Source organism: Colossoma macropomum, unplaced genomic scaffold (assembly GCF_904425465.1).
Source record: "Colossoma macropomum unplaced genomic scaffold, Colossoma_macropomum, whole genome shotgun sequence".
NCBI lineage: Eukaryota > Metazoa > Chordata > Actinopteri > Characiformes > Serrasalmidae > Colossoma > Colossoma macropomum.
Window position 1 is genome coordinate 9,375,175 of NW_023494799.1, and position 23,290 is coordinate 9,398,464.

Consider the following 23,290-nt stretch of genomic DNA (forward strand, 5'->3'; position numbering starts at 1 on the left):
CTCCATAGCTGGAAGACTGCAAGCATTACTGAAGTGCTGATGACCAATATTAACTTTTGGTCTTGTTTTAAAAAGGTAACTACACACTGTAGATCAGGTTCTCAAACTGGTCCTCAGTGTCCCCCAGATGGTCCAGTGCATAAGGATACAGCAAAAATGTTGTCTGTCTGGGGGCCCCTGTGGACCGGTTTGAGAACCACTGCAGCAGACAGCCTAATACAGGGATTCCCAATCTATGGCCTGTGGGCCACAGCTGAGGATGTTTGATGTGGCCCACCTAACCCCACCCCCTCAACCAATGAGAGGAAAAAGCATAGTTAAGTATGACATATAACTTATGAACTTCTTATTTTATCTTTAAAATCACATTTTTGTATATATTTTAGTTATATAATAGAGTACAATGTTATAAAATACATGTTTTACATACTCAATTTGAAATCTACCTTCTTTATCTGTTGTGTCTTTTTGGCTGTTGGACCACAACAGATATTGCACTTCAGTCCCCCTAAACAAAAAGTTTGAGCACCCCTGCCCTTACGTATGTAATTCAATGTAATGAAATCGAAAGTCACAATTCTAAAATCTGACTGGCTGGGCTCATTCATACAGTTCCTGGATTGTTGATTTATCATTAGCTGCTTAAAAGCTGTATGTAAGAAAGGGATACAATCATGGATCTCAGCAACATGCAGCTGAGCTTCAGCCAAGACTACTACAGACGGTTTCAGCCAGACGGTTCAAACTCTGAAAATGCATTAACTATGTTAAAAATTGGGTGGTGTTAAAAATTTCACATTAATGCGTGAAATGCGCCTATTAGGAAAAAGTAAATGAAAAATTGGTGGAATTCCCCTGTAGCAAAAAGCTTGTTCGAGCTTACTGCTTTAAAACTCCTTACACAAGGCAAACAGCTGACGTTGAGGCACAATTTTCCAACTTGGAGTGTGCCCTTAAAACCAGAACATTGCTTTTAAACAACAGCTATAACATCTGTTGTTACATATTCCATTAAAACAGAAAAACTGCTCATGATCAATTCTCTACATATTGTCAAGTCTAGTTACTGATCGACAATTTAAGCTATGGAAAACTAAATGTGCTGGAACATAAGACAGTAAGGAGTTTGTGCCCACACATCAAGGTGCCTGCTGTCACCTGGCTCTGATAAAGAACAGAGGAGTAGACAACAGCCTTATCACGCACACACACCCACACACGTGCATATACACACATATGCTACCTCCAGCTGTCCCCTCTGGGAGCCAATTTCATTAGTGACAATAACAGGGGGGGGCTTTGGCAGAATACTCAAAGTGCTCTTTCTCTGAGGTTATTCAACAACAATAGCTACCTGCTCTACCATCTGGCAACAAAAATGAGTAACACTTTTACCAACGGGATCAACTATGGGTAGCATACATTCGGTATATTACATTAAAATTTCTTCAAGTACATCAGAAAATGTGCTACATGTGCCCAGACATGTGCATATATGTCACAAGGTCAAAGGTGGCAGTGCTGAAGCACAGCACTTCACAGGTTTTCGTTACATAAGCAGATTAACTATTCAACGTAATTGTCGATACGTAATGCAATTTGCGTCTCTGATGAAATGAACCTCTGCAGATGCAGCCTGATGTGGCTCTGAGGAACGAACCATTATTAGCGATTATATAAGACCACAAAGCTGCCTTAAAACTGATGAGCTGTCCATCAAGCGGGGGGCAAAGAGGTGAGCTGTCAGTCAATGGCTGCGCAAACGCCACTCACCTGTCTCTGGAACCTTTGCCAGCAGCTGCATCATCCTCCAGTACTCCAGAAACTTCTTGTTCTTCGTTTCGCCCCTGGAAGCAGATAAAGCAGAGATAATTGTGAAGTCGGTGGGGTGCGCTCCAGCGAACGGGCTTCACAATGCATTACCCAGGAAAAAGGGAAGATTCACAACCCAAATCCCCAGAGCCTCCCTCTCTCTCTCCTCAGAGACAAGCTGCCTTCAGTTTCCAATTAATAGGGGTGGAAAAAGTAGTGAAAATCCCTACTTAAGTAAAAGTACTGTTACTATAGTGATCACTTAACTTGAGTAACAGTATTTACAAAGTAAATTACTCAAGTAAGAGTAAATAAGTAGTTTACTGTAAAAGTACATGAATAATCTAGTTTCGTTTTTGTATATCTGCTATCACAGTCTGAGTTGGCTTGCCTATATTATTGGAAATAGTCTGTACAGACAAAACTACAGCAGAATATGATAATACAGGAGAAAAAAAGTCTTGAGTCTCATCACGGTGAGCTCTGCTAGTGCACATTTACATAACTTTCTGTGTACTGTGTAAGGAACAAGGTTTACATTTAACAACATGCATATCACCAAAATAGAAGCGGCTTCTATCACCACGGCAGTGTTTACACAGCTGCATGCCGCCATCGGTCACATACCCTACATACTACCCCTGTTTCACACAAATTCTACGATAAGACACATAATGTTTTTTCATGCAAATGTGTGCTTAACTGTGATAGCTCCTAGCACAGGCTACTACTTATCTAGGTAGTGAGTTAGACAGATGGTAAAGTTGACCATGGTATAGAAAAAGATCAAAAAATAGAAATATATACAAAAAAGTAACAATATAAGATATTAGAAGAAAATACATAGAAAAAACTATGAGAAAATCACAGTCTTCAACCACTGCTCTACACATCTATGCCTGTAGTTAATTAACTAATACCCACCATGGTATTCTGTCAGCTGCTTCTGAGAATAAAACTCGCTAGTTAGTGGTTGTCCACCTCACTGTAGTGCAGGGGTCAGCAACCCAAATGTTAAGAAGAGCCATTCTGTCCATTCAACAAAAATCAATCCACCTTGGGAGCCACATTTTATGTCCATTTATTTATGTAACGTTTTACCATCTTGGCTGTAAATCTGTCTCAGTATGTGCTGATGTCCTAGTGTAGGCAAAAAATATAATATAAATGAAAACACAGACTAACTTTGCTCTGCTGTAAGCTTTAGCTCAGTAACAGCCGTTCCTCTCGCATCTCCGGCAGGAAACTTTTTCTCAAAAGTAGAACAGTTTCTTGTAAAATGTCTCTCAACATTTGTATTGTTATGAGGCTGAAGTTGCTTCTCGTTCGCCAGCTTCTTATTCAAATTTTTCTATTCCACCTTAAATGGTGCTTGACGCCAGAAGGTAACTGCTGCACCGTTTAAGGTGGAACGGGAAAATCAGAACAAGAAGCTGGTGAACGAGAAACTGACTTCAGCTTTGTGACTTTTCAGTGTTTGACAGTTTCTCGCTGCAGATTATACACATCAGGAAACCAGCTGGAGTAATTATAAATGCAAATAAGTCCATTCGTCCCCAAATTATCAATGTTCATCTTAAATCTTTCATTGCCCTTTCGTTAGCTATTAGCTAGGAGAGACTGTTTTCTGCGTTGCTATGGTGACCAGCAGTCTGCGAGCCAACCTTCAGGGTAAAGGGTGAATTAGCAGTTATACATTAACTCAAGCGTTTCAGACCATTTATTGTTAAAACTGTGTTTGAACGACCAGCAGAGCTTTATTTTACTGCAAAGGAAGATTATTTTATTTTTACCTAAAAATCTAATTCTGCTGTGGAGCCGCAACAGGGCAGTAAAAGAGCCGCATGTTGCTGACCCCTGCTGTAGTGTAATGATTCACAGCTGGCCCCATTAACCTGTAACCAGTTCCCCCAGAAAGAGAAATTCTGGCTATGCCACTGAGTGGTATCATTTACAACGTCATTAAGAAGTTATTTCAAGATAATGTTTCATGAGAACAGCTGTAGCTATTCAGTATTCATTATTCAGTAAGAAATACTTTTCGCATGTACTATTCTAAACCTGCACAAGGTTAAAATGGCGAGATGGCTTACAAAGGTACAAGCCAGCAAGAGCATTTCATTTGAATTCAATAAAAATAAGCAACACTCTCACATTCTGCTTTGATTCCCTTACAATGGCTGTGAGAAACTGCTTCGACATCAGTTTTAAAAGTGCCAGAGACTTTTCATTAGTGCACACAGTCACGAATCCAGGACAGAGATTTACACTGAAACTCACACTGGTCCTGAGCAATATTTCTGCAGCATGAACTTGGACAGGTCCTGGAGGATGGGCTGACTATGGAGGGCCACAAACTGCTCACGGCACACCTGAGGAGAGGCAAGGAGTACACACACAGTCATTATATACTAAAGCTTGAAGTACTGCTCCAAATACGATGGGACCCGGCTGCTTACATCAGGCTCAGAGATCTGTTCCCAAATATGGGTCGGGTTTAAATTTTGGGTTCTCACAGCCTGCCTCCTGGAACTTATCAGGGTTTAAAGTAAATCAAACTGAAATCAAAAGGGCATGGTTCATATCCTCGGTCATATTAAGTCCAATCCATTGTGTCATAGCATTCAAAAGACAAAATTCAGCAGTGACTTTTGCCGGCCTGTAAATGCTTTCTGACGTTTGGTTATGTCACTGGGTTCCAGCGACAGGAAAATATTATACTAACCAATATCCTGCTCAAGTATTCTGTTTTACTCAGAAATACAGGACGTTAAGGAAAAAAAATGCGTTCTGATTTTTAATTCATGTTCATTTTAACTTGTGTGTCTCTGCTTTAGTTTTTCTCCTAATTTTATTCTTCCTCCCTACTTTTATTCAGTTAAACCAGTTTTCAATATGGCTGAAGTCTCACTCATGCTGCTGAAAAAAAAATTGGCACAAATGTCCACAAGGCCCAAACTTATGAGAAACAGGATGTTTATGAGAAAAAAGGATGTTTATATTTAATACGTAAAGGAACAGTTTTAGGACTAGAAAAATGCTGAAAAGCATTAACTATTCAAAGCAGGATTTACACTTAATTTTGGATGGATTATTTTATTATAGCATATTAATTTATATCATTTTATTTAGCAGTGATTTAATGACGACTATTGCTGTTGCTATGCTGTAATTTAAACAGTGCTACCCTGTCATGATTTATTTGGCACTTTGGGTGATGATGGACCGGTTTAGGTCAGTTTTGGGCAGAATTTTGTTGTACTCAGGACAGTTTCAGACTCAAACCTCATGATAAGGTTCCGGTTGGTTTTGGGCAGAATTATTTTGTACACTCTTCAGGTTGAGACTCACAATACAATGCTGTGTTGAGTCAAGCTCAAAGAGAAAATTCTTGGAATACATTCGGGCTCATACCAAAATGATAGGCCCAATTAAATTACTGCTACAAACTAGGGCTGCAACTAATGGTTATTTCTATAACTGACAAATCTATTGAATAATAACTGATTTATAGACGGATCAAACCATTATGCACTCTACTGTTTCCTCTCACGTTGCCCCAGCACATTACCAGCATCATTCAAAGTTGTATGTGCAATTCTTGTTTTATGGTAAAATGAAATGATAGCAGTGGGTAATATGTCGATATTGATTGCTACTGTCATATGCCACAATATGTTTTTGTGAGAATATCTTAAGTACTTATAGAACGCAGATGTTTCATTAGAAAAAGAGCATTATTTGTCGTATTTAACTGGACGCAGTGCAGTGCAGTATGTGCAACACTGAATAAAACTTACTGTTGAAAACTTTTGATAGTATTTTTAATGTGGTGCTATTTTTGGTTTGTTCCAACTGATTAAACCTCAGAAAAATGAAATATTGTGATGCATATCAATTACCATGAAAATGTCTTTAAGTATTGTAATGTCATGAAACAAAAAATGGCACATGCCTACAAAAAAAACAATCAATCAAACCAACTGGAATCACTGCATCATGTATCACATGAACATTATTTCACTTTTTGATTTCACTTTTGTTTTTACGTAAACGTGTCTACATGTTTCCAGAATCAATGTCATTGATTATTACAGCTCAACTACAGAGTTTTCTTGCTTCCAGTTATCCTGTCACGCCTCACACAGTTATCTTACACTTCCCTTCTCTCATTTAAATTTTAAAAGGTGTCCGTGATCACAGAGCACATCAGGGGAATAGTCAGAGACAACAGAAAATGAGCGAGAAAAGCAGAGGGAGGGAGAGAATGAGTTGTCTTAATTCAGCAAGACGAAGGCTTTATACAGGCATAAAACGAGCCATTGAGTTTCACTCCTCCTCAGAGGCAATTTTATGCATGCTTGAAGACACATAAATTACTCTCAGACAGGTTACGGAAGCTTTCAGCAAAGTGTATCCAGGTGTTGACCACGCGAACAATACGCCTGCCTCTTCCATACAGTTCAGTTGCCTGTATAATGAGAAATGAACTGTTCGACTTCGCCACACATACCGTGCTTTGTGAGATAATTGATTCAATTGTGGATTTGAATCTGAGGTCCTGCGAGGTTCATGCAGAAACGTTCTCAAATTAGTGGAACGTGGTGTGCTGTACAGTTTGAGTCGCAGGTTGGTTTAATATCTCAATTGGTTTACGGCTATTCAAGGCCAGCAGAAACTACTTGCAACTCGGGTCAGCTGCTGCGGAACATATGGTGCAGTCACCATGGTAACAGATGCGCGGGGAGACTGAGGTGGTTGGACATGCAGGGTTCCTGAGCAGGGCCAGAAGGGTATCTGGCTCCAGAGGAACACGGGGCAACGCACGAGAATCGCAGCACGGCAGAGAAAACAAACGTACCTTATTCATGGTGTCTACTGTGAGAGCATGGGTCCAGAAGCAGTCGTGCACGGATACGAATGTGATGCCAGCACTGAAAACACAGAAGATAGAGTTATAGAGAGATTGTAGGACCCAACAGATATAATACATTTCATCACAAACATACTGCTTTTTTTTGGTAACACTTGACTTGAACCCTGTTACATGACACAGCCATGCCATAAAGATTGGAGAAACACTACACGGCCTAACTATATGTATGTGGACACCCCTCCTAATTCAGCTCAGGGCAGTGAAACGGAAGCCTCTAGGAGCAACAACACCTCAGCCACGAAACAGTAGTAGACATATGGAATGTCTACTGGAATGATGAATCACTTCATTATCTGCTAGTCTGATGGACGAATCTTAGTGTGTGGATGCCAGAAGAACACTACCTAGGAGGGTAATAGTGCGGGCTGTTTTTCAGGATTTGGGCTCCTCAGTTCCAGTGAAGGGTAATATTAATGCAACAGCATACAAAGACATGGGCCCCTGTGCACAAAACAAGGACCATATACTGCCAAAAAAGTATCTTGTCAAGTGAGATTATCTTAGGTCTAGTCGATCTATTTAATAGTTCTGATTATGAGATTGTTGTGCACTTATTATAAGATTATATAGCTTATTTATAGACATTTTTTGCCTGTTTTAAGTAGTTTTATTAAGTAAAATTATCTCACTATACTAGCAGAAAATTTTTCTGGTTTCTAGCACATTTCTTAAAACAAGCCAGATTATCTTCCAATATAGTGAGATAATTTTACTTGATAAAATCACTTAAAAAAGTAAAAATGTATTGGAAACAAGTTAAAATAATCTTAAAATAAGCTTAAAACAATCTCAACAGGAGAAATATTAGATTGTTTTGACCGGATTTAACATAACTTCACTTGACAAGATACCATTTTTTGCAGTGTAAAACATGGTTTGATCTCAAAACCCACTGAACACCTTTGAGGTGAACTGGAACGCCGAGTGCGAGCCAGGCTTCCTCGCACAACATCAGTGCCTGACCTCACAAATGCACTTTTGTCTAAACAGGCACAACCTCTCACAGACACTCCAAAATCTTGTGGAAATGCTTCACAAAAGAGTGGAGGCTGTTATAGCAGCAAAGGGCCCCCAATGGTCTCCACATTAATACCCAAGCTCATATAGGTGTAATGGTCAGGTGTCCTCACATTTTTGGCCATACAATGTATCATACGCTGTCAGGAGTTGCCATAAGAGATTTTGTTTAGTAATATAACAGTGTCAACAGTGTCACATCACTGGTCATGTCATGACAGATACCATAATGTTTGATGGTATGACAGCTTATGTCACATAATTTTTACTAAGTGTTCTCTAGTTAGCTGTCATAACATCAAACATCTGTCAAGACAGTTAATGGTAGTGGTAACTTGACACTGCTATATTACTGGCATTTATGGCATGGTTATGTCAGTGTTATGTAGCATGGTACAAGTACAATGTTATCCTTTGTTAATACTGGCAACTAAAACAGGCTTCAACAGTTTTATTTAAACTGACTTTATCAACTTACATGTTTGACAACTATCAAATATTTGTCAGTTTTTGGTTTCTTAAAATCAAACAGCAGTGTCTTAAATGATATATGTATATATTAAATTAAGTTAAATAATAAATTATATATTAAATTATATATTAAATTATAAAATTATAAATTTGGCAGCTAGCAAAAACATTATGTACACATTAATATACAGAACTCTCTCTACTACACATATGTACATATTAACGCATATAGTACAAAAGATCAGGTTTGGTGTCGGTGGCAATTACACACACGCATAATCGTACCAAGCAATACATTCGGTAAATGACAAAATATCTACCAAATAACGTAAGGAGAATTCCACCAATTTTCAAAAATTTTAGCATGATTAAATGGTTGAGATAGATGTACTTCACAGTAGTTTAATGTGAAATGGTACACTGCAGAGACACTAACTCAGATTTCTTTACAGTGGTTGTGATAGAAATCAGGTGTTGTGATGTCAACAAGGCAAATACAACCATTTCATTTTGCTATTCAAAATCACCAGGGAACCTACATGTATCATCTGAGTTTGTATATTTAATGTTGATAATTATACAACAGTTACTACCGTCGACATGATCAGATCAGTTAAGAAGCGTTCTAGAAGTGCTGTTATTTCTGATAACAGCATGTTTTTCACAACTATCATTTCGCTGAGCATTAGTTGGTAAGTAATGACTGTTTTGCAGCTACGTTTGTCCTGTGATGGCAGAACAGCATGCAATTCAGCAAACAGGATGTGCAGGAAATGCTTTACAGACTGACTGGATAAATTTCAGCCTGAAAATAAAATTCAATAAATATAAATTAAATTTCAGGTTAATCTGGCAAGTACTGAAAAAGCTGAACTGATCCTGATGTGATGAAAGTGTTATGGCTCTATACGTAACACTGCAGTTTTGTAACGTTGGATTTTTATTGGACATTGGCTGAATTTTCAACTTTCTCTCCTCGATTTCCCATGAAATAAATGATCAAACATGACCAAACCTACATCCTTCTTCTCCTGAGAAGTTGTTCAATTTTACTTAACATATTAGGTTGAAAATGCATCTAAAAAGTGTATAACATGGGTATCTTTTTACATTTTTTTGTATTTGTCTAAAATAATACAAAATCACATCAAATCGCTTGACAGTGGCTTGCCTTAACTGGAATTTGTAGTGGACTATAAGGAAGGCACTACAAGTGATCTTGAATGTACCTCTCCCTGAATGTATTTTAATAAGCATCATTTTTCTCTAAACGACTGCTAAAACAATGTTTTAGGCATTTGGCAGCATAATTGTAACCACTGTTTTGTGAGCGAGTGTTTAGAGGCATTAAGCACTTCAGACGTCTGGTTCCTATCACCACCACTGTGAACAACTCTGATTAAGTTTCTCTGGAACACAGCATTTCACACCAAACCACTCTGAATAACTTTGTTTACATTCTAAACATTTCATCTTGCAGAAACGACAAAAAAAATCTACAGAAATCCTCTAAGTAATGCAGCTGGCTTAAATGGTCAGTAACAGAATATGCGAGTAAAGAACAGTCACCTGTAACAGTAGAGTGCAGTTAGCATCATGTGGGTGGAGTCCAAAGAGTGGATGAAGTTTGGAGGGAAGGCATTCTTCTGCTTTATAGTGTCTGGTCTCCTACAAGAGATAATAAAAAGCATGTACACATGGACATATATCTAGCAATTAAGGTCAAATCTACACCTGTAGCACCAGAGCCCATACATCACAGCACAGGTAGGTCAGACAGGCCTAATGATCAGCTAGGACAGATATACTGAGCACAGAGACTAATGTGGCTGCTTATTATGGTAAAGGGTCAGGCGGCATTACGTTATGTTGCCCCATTTTGCTTTTAGCTTTTGCATTTATCTCTTTCAACATCACACAGGCTAAAACAGCGCTACTCCCTTTGCGTTCTCTCCATTTACAGTCCAGCCCCGGGGCCACTTTGTGCATTCAAGACCATTTTCATGTCTTATTCATTTAATCAACACGGTAAAAAATGATGAATATTAAACAATAAGTGGCTCTGTGGCTGACCACAGTGATGAGTGATGGTTTAGTGGTACTTCTGAGCCAGGAAAAGAACAGAGCTGCTGTAGTTATGATTTACAATATTAAAGCCCATTGACTTAGACAGTGTAGAGGGGGGCAGCTTAATGCTTTCATCACATTTTTCTGAATGTGCCTGCCAAACTCTCCTCAGGGGCACTTTAATGGCCATTGAATGGAGGGCCTGTTAGTGTGGCTCTACTCTACACTTTTTTGGCCACAAATACAGAAGTCAGTTCCATTCTCCCGTGAGGCCACGTAGGCTTCCATTTAAGCCAAGCATGCAAGCTCGGCTCTGCAGTTCAGGATGAAATGAAGCTTATGGCTCACACTGGAAAACCCCACTGAGGTAATCGAAGGGTATCTGAGGGAGCTGTCAGAGGAAATTATCTGACTATGCTTTAACAGGCTTCATAACACTTCACAACACTGATATGGGAGTTACACAGCATACCATAGCTTTAAAAAAAACACACTACTTTGAAGGAGACATCCCTGCTGAATAAAGACCATTAGAACCATTAGGATTAAAACTTGTTGGTTTTACTTGCTAATGTGAATCTGCTTTAAGGTTTACATTAGTGACCACACGTTTCCTCTAGGATACCTTTAGATTCCATAAATAAACCATCAAATGCATCTGGAATCAGTCGCAAAACACAGGTTAAACCATTAGAATCCCTTACACTGTGATATCAACCCATCAGGAAATCACAAAATACCATTAGTGACTACTGGACACCATTAGGAACCAACAGAAACGTTTAATGGTTTCTATGATTTCTTTCAGCAGGGACATTAAACAAACCTGCACTTTCCTTGCCAGTTCACACAGAAGTTCTTTGTCACTGTATCTACTATCTGAGAAATTGTCTTGGCCACTCTGGTGTAAAGTCCGAATGCCCTGATCAAATTACATGTTGATTTTTTATGTTTAATTTTTTAAATGAACACACCCTTTACATGGAACTTCAATATTTCAGATTTTCTGCTATTTGTAGTCCACAATTTCTATTTACTTACGGAGTTTAACAAATCAGGGAAAAAAAAACAAAATATAATTTGTGCCATATCTTTTGTACAGGCCACATTTTATATTTTTTTCCAGTATGTTGAGTAAACAGACAGAAATTGTGTATTAAAATGTGCAGAAGTGAGTTCTCTGTAGAGGATGTGTAACTTATTTTTACTTAGAAAATGACAAAATGTTATTTTACCACTTTTGCACAAGATTGTATGCACACTTGACAAAGTTGACAAAAGCTGCCTTTTTGACAGATGATTCTTACTGGAATAAGCCTTTTTCAAATGTTTATGTAGGTTTATATATGTTGTCTTGACAACCATTGACCAGGACACCCAAACTTTCCTTTCCAGCAGGGGTCATCAACTGCTGGACTGCGGTCTAGATGCAGACCCCGTGAAGCATTTTAGCGGACCAAACCAAGCAAAAAAAAATCTGCTGATTAATGCACGTCAAAATACGGTCCTATTTTGGTCACATATATGAACCTGAACCAGTGCAGCTTCGGTAGCACTCCAATAGCTTATCCAATCACATACTTTTGTGTAAACAACTTAGCCAAAGGCAGCTGATCTGAACAGAGACTACTGGGTGAGATATCAGGTTAGAATGTGAGTAATTTTACATGTTTACTATAGTAACAAAACAATAGAATTTTACATTTATTTGTTATCACGGCTAACATTTAAACAAAAACTACTTTCTAAGTGAATTAAAAGGTTTTTGCATTGGAAAATGCTGTGTAATGACATGCTTGGCTGGTACATGTTCTTGATTTTGTGAATCTTTCTGTTCTTTTGGCCTAAACAAACTAAAAGTTGAACACGTAAGATCTCTCTATACTACATCCCCAGCTCCACCCCCTTTACTGAGACAGCCAATGAGAGCATGGATCATTCACATACAAAACCAACACCCCAAAAATGAGCTGTTCTCTGTTCAAATAATCAATTAACATGTTATTTGTTTTATACTCCTCAAAGTCTTTCAAAAGGCAGAGAACGATATTAAGTACGAAAACAATAAGTAAAATAAGTTACTTATTGTTAACTGCCTTTTAACTGCACTTCTTATTTACATTCATAAGTTGTGTTAATGTTTCTTGCTAATACCCTAAATAGTAATGGGATTCCTTTATAGCCTGTGGAGGAATTTTCCCAACAATCCTATGTTGGGTGGGAACCACGCTTAAGCGAGTAATTTGGGTCCTCGGTCACCAGAGAGCCACCACTAACCACTTAATCTCATCATTAATTCAAGTCTCAGCACTAATGAGCCTCTATTCAGTCACTAATCACCACACTTGAGGGACTTGCAAGCCCTTTAAATGTCTGCCCACGGTTAAGCGAGGTCCACTTTGGTGTTTGCATGTGTGAAAGAGGCTCAGGATCACAAGCTGTCCTTTTAACTGAGAAGTACTGATCATTAAGTAATTCCTAAGCTGGTGCTTTATAGAGGAATTAAGTCTCAGATCAGATAAAAAGTGCAAAAAAAGCTACAAGGTATGCTGATCTGTGATCAGTTTCCACAGCTGAATCCCAAATTATGATCTCAGATTCTTACTCAGATCAGCAGAAGAGAAAAAAAAGATGAATTTCAAGCCTCAGGATAATAGGATAATGTAAATTTAGACAAATGATTAGCGCCTGTGGAATTATCGCAACAAACAATATTCAAAATTCAATTATAAAGTAACATGAGCGTCACAGATCCTTACCCTACACCTTGCATTTTCCCTGATGGTCACATAATTACTAACTGAGCTAGCTTCAAGTATTACTTAATAATTTATAACATGCCAGTTTGGCAATATTTTGGTTTCCAATCAAATGAATGTGGAGAACCTCTGCATGTTAACAGTGTAATATGCAGTCTGTGCAGAGAACAGATTATTAGCAAGGCTGGTAATACTAACAATTTGCAAGCACATCTCAGGATACAGCCTCCAGCTCAGTACGGTAAACTGGGTCTGCTCCATAGCAGAGGACAGGGCCTGTCAAACCAACTCACTGGCACTCTTCTTCTGTACAAGCTCATCCATTTTACTCTCTGCCAGAGAGCAGATCTCATGTACCAGAGTGAACTTGTGTTAATTAATTTACATATTGTGGCTGTCCAAAGAAAAACAAGCATCTTCAAAATGGTAACTTTACAAGGGAAGCCAAAAACTTTCTTTACTTTTAATGTAAATTAATGTAAAAAGATTTCATTCCAAACAATTTTGGAGCATTTCTATGGATCCATTCATCTTGAAATTTTTACACAATGTAAAGGGCAGCTACTGAGCTCAAATTATGTAGAAAAATAAAAATTGCAAAAATTTAGATACTTTTTTGTGGACAGTGACAAAATATTACAATAACCACAATAAGTAGTGATCTTATGTATGTTATTGTGTTCGTTTAACCATTTCTAAACGTCTCCTCAATGGCAGCCTGGTATTATTTGCAGTTATCAATCTGCATTTTTGAACTGACCATAGATTAGAATGATTGTACAAAGGTTACAGGACTCATATAATGGAAAACCACATGTCTCTAGCTAAATAAAGGAGTTTGAAGTAATATGTAAATATTATTCAAGTTTCAAAACACACCATTCACTCCTTAGTCCCTATATGGAAACTAAGCTGCAAAAGCAGCCTGTTTGGATTTCACTGTTTCTGTGATGTTACAAGAACCACCTCATTTACATATATCCACTCTATTCAGCCTGCAGCAGTTTAGCCCTACCCATTCATATTAAAGCTTTAGGGAGTGTTTAGCTCTGAGTGCTTTTTGACTGAGGCACAATACAGAACAACCAATTAGAACAGAGCTCATTTATCTCATTCTTAAAGGCACAGTAACAAAAACAGACTGTTTAATTTTTAAGGATAAAGAAAGGATGGAAAATGGTAATATAAAAATTAATTATGATCATTTTTGGTACTTAAACCATACAAATGTTAGAAAAGGATCTCAAGAGGAAAAGATGAACTACAAAAAAATAAGATATGTGTCCTTTAAATAAAGAAGAAACTAATAATAAAGTGTCAGGTGAAATATAATGAAAGAATGATGATTTGTATCATATCAGCACTTATCAAAGGTCTCTCAATATTCAATTATTCCACTTATTGTTATTTCAAGATGGTGGTTACTAATCTTTTTAGCCATGTGACGACCCTTTTCTAAATTTATAGATAACCGTGCGTCAGAATGTGTCAGAAAGCACGTAAGTCAGTCTTGACTTGACAACTTGGGCAGTTTGCATGATGCTGAACTCGTGGCTATAAGCTTCAATTACTTGTTAGCTACACTGGCCTCGTAGCTCCAGCTACAAATCTAAAGAAGCCAAACATGTCTTAGCTGATCAAGTACATTTTGAGCAAATTTCATTTTTCATTGAACTATTCCTTTTCTTAACTATTCCTTTAAAAGCATACATCAACAGTGCAGGAGCAGAACGTCACAGCAAAGCCTGAACTGAACTTGGAATTCTGTCTCAGCACACTTAACTGGTCTGCACTGAAGACAAAGTTCTAACACTGTTTCATTCAGGCTTTTTGCTATTCCTCTCAGGTTGATACGGAGTGAAATGTCACTGAGATGGTGATAGTCGTCAGTCTAGGTGTGGGCCCCTCTCTCTGTGTGCGAGGCTGTTTCAGAGAGGGGTCTCCCTGTCTCCGGCCCAGCTCCCGTTAATGTGATTCCTGTCTTAGCCATCTCAGCGATGGCTGCTGTCTATCTGAGGCAGTGACAGATGGGTATCAGTGAGTGGAGCTGAGAGGAGTCTTAAGTGGTTTTTAATCAAGACTGCATGGCGACGGGGGAGAACTGCAGGTCACTGGGTTAGAAAGTTAGAAAGCCACAAATGTTCTACACAAAAGCAGAACGGTGTTGATTCATAAAGCCTCGCCATCATTAACTCAGCAGACAACAACTGTGTAGCTGTTAAAAAGGCTGAATACTCACTGAATATAGTCTTCAGCATATGGGAAACCACTTAATTCCTTAATTCGTCACAAACGTCTACAACTTAAGGCTTATTATTCAGTAACCACATAGAAAACAATGCTTACTAAGTTATAAAAGTGAAGAAAGGAATATCTATAATGCTAAAGAGCCCATATGCAACATTTTTGGGAGGTGTATTTTTCCCCTTGAGGTCCACTTATGACGTTTGTATAGTTTTATGTACGAAAAAAAATGATAATCCATCTCCTTTTCTCTCTTTATCCCTTAGAATTAAACAGGCTGTTTTGGTTACTGTTCCTTTAAGACTGATATATACACCGATCAGGGCATAACATTATGACCACCTCCTTGTTTCTATGCTCATTGTCCATTTTATCAGCTCCACTCACTATAAAGGTGCACTTTGTAGTTCTACAGTTACAGACTGTAGTCCATCTGTTTCTCTGCATACTTTGTTAGCCCCCTTTTACCCTGTTCTTCAGTTTTCAGGACACCCATGGACCCTCACAGTGCAGGTACTATTTGGGTGGTGGATCATTCTCAGCACTGCAGTAACACTGACGTGGTGGTGGTGTGTTAGGGTGTGTTGTGCTGGTACGAGTGGATCATCCTCTAGTCCGTCATCAGTGGTCACAGGACGCTGCCCACAGGACGCTGTTGGCTGGATATTTTTGGTTGGTGGACTATTGTCAGTCCAGGAGTTACACTGAGGTGTTTGAAAACTCCAGCAGCACTGCTGTGTCTGATCCACTCAGACCAGCACAACACACACTAACACACCACCACCATGTCAGTGTTATTGCAGTGCTGAGAATGATCCACCACCCAAATAGTACCTGCTCTGTGAGGGTCCATGGGGGTCCTGACCACTGAAGAAGAGGGGAAAAGGGGGCTAACAAAGTATGCAGAGAAACAGATGGACTACAGTCTGTAACTGTAGAACTACAAAGTACTATGTAGGTGGAGTTGATAAAATGGACAATGAGTGTAGAAACAAAGAGGTGGTCATAATGTTATGCCTGATCGGTGTGTATAAACGGCCTCTGTTCTGATTGGCTGCCCTATATCGTGTCATATTCAAAAAGCAGTCCAGGTTGAAACATTCCTTATAACTTCAACATGAACAGGCGGAGCTGAACTGCTGTAAGCTGAATAGGCTGTAGGGTATGTGTGAACAATTTGCTTTTTGTGACATCACAAAAACAATTAAATCAAAACAGGCTGTTTTCGCACATTAGTTTTCACACATGGACTACAGAGTGAATGGTACATAACTTCACAGACTACATCAAACTCTCTTAATTCAAGTGAAGAAAATTCAATTTTCCATGATATGTGCCCTTTAAGATTTTTTTTTGTTGTGCTACTCTTGGAGCTTTGCTTTATGTGTTCATGTAATTCAATATAAAAAGCTAGACTTCATCTTTAATGACACATCTCATCATATTAAATGAGCACTAAAGTGAGACATTGTCCATTCTGGACAGTCCTCTACTGGGTAAATGACACACATGATATTCAGCAGTGACATTTCAGCATAAAATGCCATCCTCCTTGGCTGAGGGGCGGTGTGCCTCTTCTATTTCCTCTGCGTATCCTCCATATGTGATAATGAACAAAGACTGGATGCCTCTCTCTCACTCTCGCTTACTCTCATTCGCGCTGGCTCTTGCTCAACTTCTCTTTCATCTATTTAGTTTCTAGAGCAAACGTTCCAACACTCAACCTTGCCTGAACAGGTCAGTGTTTCTCAGTGGTTGGCCATTAAAACAGCAGACGGCAGTGGGTAGATGCTATATTCGCATACTTTTAAATGGAAAGATTTGCCTTTTTGCCATGAGCAGTAGGGCTGCAACGATTAGTCGACATAATCGACAACATCGATTATAAAATTGTGTCGACTTAGAATTTCAGTGTTGAAGCCTCATTAATTTGTAACTGAAACACACCACAGGAAGTGTTGGGGGCGGTATCACTTCCATTATCTGGCATAACTGCATTCTCTACTAATGAAGAACATATTTAATGATGGCGCAGTGGAGACTGTGAAGAAGGCGAGGCAAAAAAGCAAGAGCGAAACTTTCAAAAGTATGGGAGCATTTCAGCAAAAATAAACCAATTAAACAAGTTGAATGCAGACACTGTAAAGCAGAGTTGTTTTTTCATGGCACCCTGGAGCCGTGATGTCTTACGCTATTCCCAAAGGGTAAGTGTTTTCCACCACTTCGTTCTCTAGCCAATTAAAGTTAGCAATAATGTTATATGTTGTGATTTTACCCGTTGGAAAACAAGGTCTTATGGATTGTACTTGCTAAGAGAAGGCTATTTGAGTTATGTTAGCTAACATGTTAAGTGCAATAGTAAATCAGATTTATGATTTTGAGTAACATAGCATAACTTTACTCTGTCTCGTTTACCCTATTTTTTGCTTGTCTTGATACCAGCGTTCATTGTAAATAGTAAACCTTCTCCACGTAACGGTAGCTAGTTAGTCTGTGTCTGAGCACATCAGTAATTCCCAAAAGCTGCTATTTTGAGTTACATTTTTGCATATTATCAAAAAAAAAAATTATCAACACATTAGTCGACTACCAAAATAATCGTTAGTTGCAGCAGTAAGCATCAGAAACCTGTTCTGCTGCTTAAGCTTACCAGTAGATGAAAACAATAACTGACATGAAGCAAAACATGACAGTGCTGAAAGGCTGTATGCAGGAAATGAGACATCTAGAAAAAGGCACTTACTCATGGATGTCGTGGCTTATCTGGAGACTCAGGAACTGAATGTTGCTCTTTAGCTGCAAAACAAAAACAAAAAGAAGGGTAAAGAAGAATTAGTAAGGAATAAAAAATTAAAACAAACATAAAAACCTTAAAAATCAAGTAGTCATATTGCTACACTATTTACACACTACATGGTCAAAAGACCCCAGACCATCCCCAGACCATCATCCCTCCTCCATCTAAATTCACTGTTGGCACTATGCATTCTGGTAGTTAGCGTTCTCCTGACATCCGCCAAACGGCTCTACCATGAAAACCCAATTCATGAAGCTCTGAATGCACAGTTTTTGTGCTCATGTTGCATCCAGATGCAGTTCAGAACTGAGTGATGCAATGGAAGATAGGCGACTCTTAAGGGCTAAGTGAGTCTGTGTGGTCTACCGCTTTGTGGCTAAGCTATTGTTACTTCCAGACACTTCCATTTCACAATAATGGTACTTACAGTTGACCAGGGCAGATCTAGCAGGGCAGAAATCACAAACTGACTTGTGGCATCCTGTAGGCCAGCTGTATATTACTATGACTGACTCCATAACTGTCAATATGTTTTTGATAATTACTGCAGTCCAGGCTCTTATGAATGGTTCAATATCAGTTACATGAGGATCAAGCGAAAAACCTACAACTAGTTGGCAAAAGTATGTTTAGCATATGCAGATTTGATACTTTTGCCAACTAGTCGTAGGTTTTTCACCTGATCCACGTGTAACAGATATTGAAATGTGCATAAGAGCCTGGAGTGGGCGGTGGCTTCTTGAGGCTTTTTGTTTGGCTTGAGCCAAGGAATCAACAAATGATTATGTCTGCACGGCCCATGGTGTAGGAATTATGGGCCAACATGTAAAACCACCAACCACTGCACCATTCATTTTAGCTCAGAATCAGAATAAGAAGACAAATCCTAACAAAATCAAAAGGTTTCCAGCACTTCATGCTTGGACCATTAATAAAAAATATGGAAAATAACTTTTGAAATTAAAACTGTAATAATTTCTTTTGTACTTTTGAACACAAATGAGTTATTAATTAAAAGCTTATCATACTTCCACTATTTCTATAAGCTATGAGTGAGAATATGAAATCATAACATGCTTTTCTTACTGCTGATAATAAGTGTGATGTTTAAGGGCAAATGGGTTAAACCTCTCTAAACTGAGTCTCCTTCACAGTGTCTTTTAGAAATTGACAAACTGAACTCGGCCAATCTCAATCTTATTAAACTTAATAGCTCAGATTGCACTTCAAGTGCTATGATATTGATCTCAGACCTCTTCATAGCAGCTGAGTGTGATAGATACAGGTCAGATTCAGAGATGGTACACATTTATGGAGGTGAATCATACTTGTACGTGAACCAAAACCAACCAAACACGGCCAGTGTTCTCTGAAACCCTCCTGAACCACCACTCTAATACAGTGTCAACAGAGGAGATGAACTTAACGAGAGCAATGGTTGGAAGGCATGAGGCGAGAGCCATTATTTATGATGACTGACTGCTTTCAGTATAGGATCTGTCAGTGCTCTGAGTTCTTCAAGCACATTTCAGCATGGATTGGTCTCCCAGCTTGGCCCGCAGCCCCTCCTGATGCACCTCAACTCGGCAGACTTCCTGCACAAGGTGACAGCGAGCCAAGTCTGGGCCAGTGACAGACAGAGGTAAACAAGCCTGAGATGACTAAGAGGAAAAGTATGTCTGCTCAGTGAGATTATGAGGCAAAAGGTTCTTACTAGGAACTTCTATAATACCGCTGTACATGACTCTAGTTCTGCTTAAAGGGCTTTAGGTTCAGGAGTCCATTTCACTTAAAGTGCTGACTGGATATGCCAGATAACCGGGGAAACATGAGACAGGGAATCTTGCTTGCTGCTTTCCTCTTTCACAAAGGAATGGTGAGTGAGTTTGAGGATGTGTGATTGGTGTGTGGCCGAGAACGTTCCCACAAATGGACATAGATGGCCATCGATCATGATTTATGACCATTTTAGCTAGTTTAATTGTAGTTTAACTTCATATATGAGAGACTGTTGAATAGCTAATGGGAGAAAACCTGAAATCAGGCCACCTAGGACTGCCAAGACTAAAAGTCACATACATCTCTGTCGGATCATGCTGCATCCCTCTGTGTCCTGTCCTTAATGAGGTCTAATGTAGGGCTAAAGTTTCAAGGGCCATATTAGAGAAATAATTAATTAAGTGTATGAGGTCCAAAACAGTCTATTTCGACCATGTTTGTGATATCACAACTGTGACTTTATAGAAATATGATTGTCCATTCAGCCTACAACAGTTTAGCCTGCCCATTCAGGAGAAGCTACTTTTCTCCTTTGGTGAGACCTATAGAAAATACTAGAATATATGCTGTGCTGTATTCGTTCACACATTTCAACAGTTCAGTGTAGGACTGTCAGATTTCAGCTGTAAAACGTTTGATAATTGTCTGTGGTTTCTCTCATGTGTTTTTACATTGTACTTCATATTTCCTATGATAAGTATTACAGGTTAAACTCTATGTGCTGTACAAATATATTTTCTAGCCTGCTCATTTTCCAGGCATTGTGTAACACAAATAAAACCATGAGAAACAACCAATCGTCAACTAGAAACAACCAATTCTTCCAGACACTCGAATATCTAACTTAGTGAGAACACACATTCCTAGAACAGTGTTTAATGCTTACCCCATTATATCATTTTAACAGAAGTGAAAAACGGTTTTGGAGAGTGAGCTGGGGCCGGAGAAAACTTGCTAACAGGCTAAATTTGGCCTGCAAGATGCTTTTTGATGATTCCAGCTGTAGATAGTCTGCAGCAGTTACTGCAGACAGTCTATGGTAATTATTAGAGCAGAAGATTTTTGCTTTCCTTTTGTGTTCAAGCCCAAACACTTACTATGTCCTTGTCAAAAGAAAATGTGAATACCCTAGAGGGCTGTGCTGCATATCAGGCTCACACAAAGGGTCTCTTGCGTTGTTGGCGTCTTGAGGGAACAGTGTATTCTTAAAAGGGGCATATCATAGAAAATAGTTACCATGAAAACTAAGCTGCAAAACAACTTTTTTTTTCTTCATGTTTGTGACATCACAGCCCTGAACACACCTACATATGACCTACAGCCTGCACCATACACACCCATTTATGATAGTGATAAGGAGTATTGTTACTGCAGATAGCCTGTATCAGAGTTACTGGAGCTGAAGCTAGGGGGATTAAACACTGTGTTGTTTTTGGCTGTCAGTGTGGCCATTCAAAGGATCCACACACTAGAAAGAAGTGGTTTAAGTTTATCTTCTTCTGACATCTCTGAGGATTTCATTATGACAATTTGTTCCACATTTCAACCTGAACTGCCAATCAGAATAACAGTCATTTGCATATAGCAGTCTTCTAGGCACAAAAATAAGCTTGTTTAACTCAAAGGGATAAAGAGAACTTGGAAAATGGTCATGTTTTCATCACATAAATCCACACAACAGACAAACAGTTACATACTACACCAAATCTAAGACAGAACAAATGGCTGAGAAGTGTTTATCTAAAAACAGAGGCTAAAAATCATTAGGAGTCACCCAGTTGGAACCCAATCCTTCAGAAACTCTGGATAAAAGGAAGAGACTGAGGCGAGCTATGCTGTCACCCTGGCAGAATGCCTGCAGCGTGAAAAGAGCTTCCTATCTGAGGCTGATAAGCTCCAGTTTGGACAGCAGCTTGAGCTTCCCCTGCTCCTCATGAGACCACATATAACCCAGACACCACAGTATCTCTTAATGCTGTCTGCCCCTGCAGCTCTCATTCTCTGAGCTCAAAACAAAGAGGGCCACTAACTCCCCAACAATTAGCATGGGCTTTGACAAAGTGGTCTCAAATGAGGACAGTGTGGGAGTTATCCAAGCAAGCCCTTTTTCCCAATAGATTTACCGGTCCATAAACACCCTGAAGTTAGTTTTCACAATCTGCATTTTTAAATGAATAATACTGAAATGTAATGAGAAAATACAGTCTTATGCAAAGTTATGCAAAAGTGCACCCTTGGTAAAAATATGTTTTATTGATTTTCTTATTAAAAAAATAACACATTCTCTTTGAGCAACAAACTTCTACAAACTTCAGTATAATGTGCCATTTCTTTTTATTAGCTGACTTTAACCTGTTGTGGAAAAAAAAATGTTTTATTTTTTCCAAAAATGTTAAATCATTAAAAAATAAACAAAAATGTGCGCTTTGTACAATGTGACGCGTTTAAGATTGTTCCCTTCAGAGAACATTTGAACTTTTTTAGGATTAGAAAAACAACAAAACATATAATTTGACCAGTGGTGCCCAAACCTTTGCACCACTGTATATATTGTTAAATAAAAAAAGATGTGACTATCAGTTGAAAAAAAAGATGTGACTTATCAGATGCCCCACAGAATGATAACTTTAAACTGTACAAATCTGTCATTTTTCTTTAAAATATTCCATATTTAACTCTGTTTTAATAAGTTAAAAATGTATTTGAAATTGCACAATAAAACAGAATTGATTCAATTTTATCTACACATATGAATAACCAAACCCATCCCTAACGCACATTTATAGAAACATGTAGTATATTTATCCCGAGCTTTAAGATCAGGACCTTTTAAATTGTGCTGCCCTTGTAGGGCTGTTATAATGAGCATCATGAGGATTTGGATATAGGAGTGCAGGCTTAAAGTGTGCCGCATGGCTCCGTGAAGGTCACAATGATTTGTCACAGAAATGTACAAAGAGCCTCAAAATAGGAGTATAAATCCTGTGCACTGTAAATCCCCAGCACTGTCGGTCACATGCCTGTCGCAACCCACACTCTGCAGCCACACGGACTAAACGACCACTTAGTCGATCAAATTGGCATACGGCTCCACCAGTTCATCCCAGACATGAAGACATAAAGCAAAGCTGCAAAGCCAACTGTAACAAACCTGTTATGTAAAATCAATTGTGATGTAGTCAGTGTCAACATTTAAACCTTTATTTTCAATGTTAGTTAATGTCACATGACTTTATTCCAAGCAATTTTTGGTCCATTAATCATGAAATTTATATATACACATTAACATTACCCATATATAAAATTATTCCCAAGTAAAACCATTTTAGACACTAAAGTAAACCTACTTTTGTAGACTAACAGTGGTTTATTACTCTAGGTTGTCCCTTCATTTTTTAATAAGAACCA

General features: G+C 38.6%; 1 protein-coding gene across 1 annotated transcript in view; it reads right to left on the reverse strand.

The window, feature by feature from the left end:
• Positions 1 to 23,290, reverse strand: part of polrmt (polymerase (RNA) mitochondrial (DNA directed)) — an 88,616-nt gene that overhangs the window by 3,318 nt on the left and 62,008 nt on the right. The window contains exons 16-20 of the mRNA XM_036586469.1: positions 18,050 to 18,102; positions 9,806 to 9,904; positions 6,674 to 6,746; positions 4,093 to 4,184; positions 1,774 to 1,847 (exon numbers count right to left, since the gene is read on the reverse strand). Coding sequence (XP_036442362.1) covers positions 1,774 to 1,847; positions 4,093 to 4,184; positions 6,674 to 6,746; positions 9,806 to 9,904; positions 18,050 to 18,102 — 391 coding nt within the window. The remainder of the gene's footprint in view (positions 1 to 1,773; positions 1,848 to 4,092; positions 4,185 to 6,673; positions 6,747 to 9,805; positions 9,905 to 18,049; positions 18,103 to 23,290) is intronic.